The sequence below is a fragment of the Oncorhynchus tshawytscha genome, linkage group LG04 (genome assembly GCF_018296145.1).
Source record: "Oncorhynchus tshawytscha isolate Ot180627B linkage group LG04, Otsh_v2.0, whole genome shotgun sequence".
Classification (NCBI taxonomy): domain Eukaryota; kingdom Metazoa; phylum Chordata; class Actinopteri; order Salmoniformes; family Salmonidae; genus Oncorhynchus; species Oncorhynchus tshawytscha.
This window is the reverse complement of record NC_056432.1, coordinates 23,828,234-23,833,369: the sequence shown is the minus strand read 5'-3', so window position 1 is coordinate 23,833,369 and position 5,136 is coordinate 23,828,234. Positions and strand designations below refer to the sequence as shown.

Below are 5,136 nucleotides of genomic sequence, written 5' to 3'. Positions count from 1 at the left end.
ACATGATTTAAGATAGAATTGAAATATTATTTTGAAATTTTGTAGAAACAAAAATCAATATGCACCATAAAACATTTAGACAAATTGTCAATATGTAATACCCCTTTTGTCTGTTAGGTGTAGGTGCTTTTCTTTGTATCTTTTTGTTTTTGTATTTGTTTTTTTGTTCATAATAATACATTTTAAAAAGTCTAAATCATTTTGGCAGAATGTTTCCTTTTGCACTGACATTTGTTGTAGCATATCTGAAGTTTCTGAAAGACAAAAACAATTGCAAATTGTTGTGGACCTGTAAGCAGATCGTTTGAATTCAATAATGTTTTGCATTTACCTAAATATAGGCTACTACACTGCCTGAGAATTATGAAACAATGTCTACTCAGGGAAAAATAAGAAAACTAGGCTACAGTAGGCCAATTTACAGTGGTAGCCTACACACTTCATTCATCTGTTAACCTGTTCAATTCTACTGTATGTTATAAACAGTGTTCCTTTTTGGAAATAGATGCCAATTTTTATTTTATTTTAGAGTGTAAAGATAAAACAAATAAAATGTTTCGCTCTTCTCACTAATGACAAATTATTACATCTTGTTATTATATTTAGTTACCTGTTTTGTTATGAATAAGAGTGTCATCATATTTTCCTGCATAAGGTTAGTCTACTTTTGCCTTCTTGCCATGCAAATGTTATTCTAGGTTGAAGATTGAAATGGGGCAATGATTTAAGTAGGTGGTCAATGTCATGGGATCTCCATCTCGGATTCAGCCCATACAGGCCAAGGGTTGTGTAAATAGCTTTGAGTGCCAATGTACTTTTCCAATTTAATAAACTACATTTCAACCACATCTCATTGTGCTCTATTCATTTCCCCAATACAACCACGAAAATCTTAACCCTAAGCCACCTTTATCCAGTGCAATGCAATGCATTTGATTATATTCACAGCACATGTTCTTCTATCTGTGCACTAGACCTATCCCTAATTCCTCCAACCACAGGCCTACCCCTGCTCCATCTAACTACTGTGCCACGTTCATCACCTCTAACTCCAACCAACTATAATTACTCCATCCAACTATATTTACTTCTACCAATTTACAGAATGATCTACATTCAACAAGTGAAATGTACTCCAGTTACTGCATCCAATGAGTGAAACACTAAGCTCTCTTGTTGACAGCTCACATTGGTGTGCATCTCTGCTCTTCTTCTGCCAGCAGCAGGAAGTTAGCTTGGCATGTCAACATCTTTGTCAGCTTAATAGAGATGACCTCTGGATGTGTAAGCTTCCATATGTGGCAATGATAGGAAAACTGTTATATTATACCTTGCATGCACTTACAATAAATGCTCTCCAATAGAAAGCATTGCCAATAACGACCCAATTGAATACTATGTTTACCATTATTCCTATGTAAGAGTAAACAGAAATATACTAGATTTTGTGAGTTAAATCAGTCCCTTTCTATCAATTTGGCACTCTCCCTCCTCTCTATCATCCTATCTCTCTCCCACTCTGGTGGTCCAGGCATACAGGCAGCTCTCATTGTAAGTGTGGGACTCTTGGCACAGGTTGTGCTGAATCATGTGGATATCGAACAATGACCGGCTGGATGAAATTGACAAGTAATGAAATAACTTTGAGGGGGAGTGAGAAGGGGGGCCAGGCAGAGCAGTGACCCCACAGTCCGGTCTGCTCAGCCTATTGCATGCTGATCTGGATGGTGGCTTGGACACAGAGGAGTGTTGGCAGAGTTTCCACCCCTGAGCGCGCCGTATATATTGAGCCCAGCATGCCATCCCAAACACACTGGCACAGACAGGTACTGGTAAGAGATTCACAACCGTCGCTCTCCACATTATTTTATTTTATTACTATTTTTATCCAACTTTGTCTACTTCTTTCAAATCAAACATCACTTTGAAGTTAATGTATTTAACATGTTGGGGTAATATACTTCTTTGTCATTCACCATACATTAAACTATTTAACTTACAACAAATAGATTAACATGAGGACCGCTGTCAATTTCACATTTTGCTCAAATATTTTTTAAGGAGGGAAAGGGGTGGGGACTTTTGTTTACATACATGAGAGAACCAGTTTTGTGCAGAATTTAACAGCAGATTGTCTGGCACTATTGTTTCATTACTTTTTCCAATATCCTATCAAACTGTAAACTACCCATTGGAATATAAAAATGTTCAATGAGTCTACTGGACCCTAAAAATATATGTTATGTGCTCCATAATTTCTCTTTTATCTCTGTACAGCTTCATCATCCTGTTCACTATGGCCACAGACCACCAGAACCCTGCATCCAAGCAGCAGCAGCCAGGCACCAGTGCTTTCAAGGTGAGGGGGAGAGGGGGAGGTTAGAGGGCGAGGGGGCAAGAGGATGGAAGGGCAGGCTAGAGGACGGGCAGGGCAGAGGAAGGGCAGGGCAGAGGAAGGGCAGGGCAGAGGAAGGGCAGGGTAGAGGAAGGGCAGGGCAGAGGAAGGGCAGGGCAGAGGAAGGGCAGGGTAGAGGAGGGCAGGGTAGAGGAGGGCAGGCTAGAGGAAGGGCAGGGCAGAGGAAGGGCAGGGTAGAGGAGGGCAGGGTAGAGGAGGGCAGGCTAGAGGAAGGGCAGGGCAGAGGAGGGCAGGGCAGATGAGGGCAGGGCAGAGGAGGGCAGGGTAGAGGAGGGCAGGGCAGATGAGGGCAGGGCAGAGGAATGGCAGGGCAGGGCAGAGGAATGGCAGGGCAGAGGAAGGGCAGGGCAGGGCAGAGGAATGGCAGGGCAGAGGAAGGGCAGGGCAGAGGAAGGGCAGGGTAGAGGAGGGCAGGGCAGAGGAGGGCAGGGCAGAGGAGGGGCAGGGTAGAGGAATGGCAGGGCAGAGCAGAGGAAGGGCAGGGCAGAGGAGGGCAGGGCTGGGTAGAGGAGGGAAAGCAAGAGGAATAGATAATGGTGGAGAACGGTGGATCAAAGACAATGAGACACTGTGGGATTGTTCGAGGCAAAAGTTACACAGTATTCTACATAATTTCCCTGTACAACTTAAGATGCCATCAGGCCGAGCATAGCAAGGAGACCTAAACATCCATGTTGTCTCTCCTTGTCTTCCACAGTTGATCATCTATGAACAGGAGAACTTCCAGGGGCGTTGCCATGAGCTGACTGGTCCCTGTAACGACCTCCAGGAAGCAGGCGTGGAGAAAGTGGGCTCCATACTGGTGCTGTGTGGACCGTGAGTGTGGCTCAGAGATAGTAGGATAGAGAGAGAGAAAGAGAGGGAGTACGCGTGAGACAGAGGGTGAGAGTTAAACAAAAGAGAAAGATAGAGACAAAAACAATAGCAGTTAGATAGTGGTGTGTGTAACACAAATATAGTCACTGCATTGTGCACAAGGCACAGTATGTTCATACACTTTCCATCTGGTTTTTGTCATCCTTTACTTCCCCCCTCAACCACCTTGTGCCCTCCTTACCTTGACTCGTCTGTGCTTCCTCAGATGGGTGGGTTACGAGCAGGCTAACTGTAAAGGGGAACAGTATGTGTTTGAGAAGGGGGAGTATCCTCGCTGGGATTCCTGGACCAACAGCAGACGTAGCGACAACATCTTTGCATTCCGCCCCATTAAAGTGGTAACGCAGCACACCTTCTCTACTACAACACAAATGAGCCATTTTGTTCATCCTTTTTGAAGATTCTCTGTGTTTCTTATGGTGTGTTTTCTATTCTCCTCACAGGACAGCCAGGAGCACAAGATTGTCCTTTATGAAAACCCCAGTTTCGCGGGGAAGAAGATCGAGATCATAGATGATGATGTCCCCAGCTTCCACTCACATGGATACCAAGAGAAGGTCACCTCTGTCAGAGTTCAGAGTGGCACGTGAGTCTGTCCGCCAACAGAATAAATTCTGTTACAGCAATATCTGCCCCAACATTACCATATCATATTGCTATTTTCTCCTAATCATGTGTTGATCTTATCTCCATGGCTTTCTTCTCTAAATACTTTTCTCATTTGTTTCTCTCCCATTCCCTGACTCTCACACCTTTACTGGTTGTGTACCAAGTTGGGTGGGGTACCAGTATCCTGGCTACAGAGGCTATCAGTACCTGTTTGAGAAGGGGGAATACAAGGACTGTGCTGAGTTTGGTGCCCAGTTCCCTCAGATCCAGTCCGTCAGGCGCATCCGAGACATGCAGTGGCACCAGAGGGGAGCTTTTCACCCTGTTGCTGGCGCCAACTAAGTTTATATGACTCTTTCCTGCACCAAGCCCTGACCCCTACAATCCTGCTCCTTCCCATACCCCTCTCTCCATCACCTACTCAAAATTGCATTTTGATGCCTATTGCCATTGTTTCAGTAGCACAATCCTTTAAAGTAAAATAATAAATCCTTGTTGCTTATCTTTCAAGTGGTCATGTGACTCAACTGTGTTTTCACCAATACACATTTCCTCCTGTATTGTTTATCTGAACAGACAGTTGCCCTTTCAATTACTGAGCGACAACAGCATCTAACGTGTTTCAGACCTAAATATGTAGATGGAAGAGTGATTGGATGATGAGTAATTTTAATGGTATTAAATACACTACCGGTCAAATGTTTTGGAACACCTACTCATTCAAGGGTTTTTCTTTATTTTTACTATTTTCTACAATGTAGAATAATAGTGAATACATAAACTATGAAATAACATATATGGAATCCTGTAGTAACCAAAAAAGTGTTAAATAAATCAAAATATATTTTATTTTTGAGACTCTTTAAATAGCCACCCTTTGCCTTGATGATAGCTTTGCACACTGTTTCTTGCTTTGCTATTAGGAAAAGGGCATCATTGAAAGGAGTGATTTCTGGGGTAGTATGGAGATGGAGCAATTGAAGTTGAACATTCCTGATGTTTGTGATGACCACCGTTTGGTGCGACGCAATCCTGGTGGTGAGTGTGGTGAAACAGAGGAGTCACTGTCAGTTCTTTTGAGTTTTGAGTCAGAGTTTTTACCCGACAAAGTCATGTTACGATATAGCTTATTAGAGCTTTTATGCCGAATCCACTGGGCTGTTTCAGGTGCAATGTTCATGGTCATGTCGCAGCAGTTTGTAGAATGGAGATTTCAAGATGTGGGAAGTCTGCAG

The 5,136-nt window shown here is 43.3% G+C and overlaps 1 protein-coding gene across 1 annotated transcript; it reads left to right on the top strand.

The window, feature by feature from the left end:
- The first annotated feature begins 2,247 nt into the window (after nt 1-2,247).
- Nucleotides 2,248-4,411, top strand: LOC112249486 (beta-crystallin B2-like). The gene is made up of 5 exons (XM_042321275.1): nt 2,248-2,359; nt 3,114-3,232; nt 3,498-3,630; nt 3,736-3,878; nt 4,066-4,411. Exons 1-5 carry the CDS (start codon nt 2,297-2,299, stop codon nt 4,241-4,243), a joined length of 636 nt encoding a protein of 211 aa, XP_042177209.1. The 5' UTR covers nt 2,248-2,296; the 3' UTR covers nt 4,244-4,411.
- Nucleotides 4,412-5,136: the final 725 nt, after the last annotated feature.

Bases quoted from the DNA above. Each gene is read 5' to 3' on its own strand.
- LOC112249486 (XM_042321275.1), top strand. From the start codon at position 2,297: ATGGCCACAGACCACCAGAACCCTGCATCCAAGCAGCAGCAGCCAGGC. The intron at 3,631-3,735 runs GTAACGCAGCAC...TTCTCCTCACAG, and splicing joins CATTCCGCCCCATTAAAGTG to GACAGCCAGGAGCACAAGAT. The intron at 3,879-4,065 runs GTGAGTCTGTCC...TTGTGTACCAAG, and splicing joins GTCAGAGTTCAGAGTGGCAC to TTGGGTGGGGTACCAGTATC.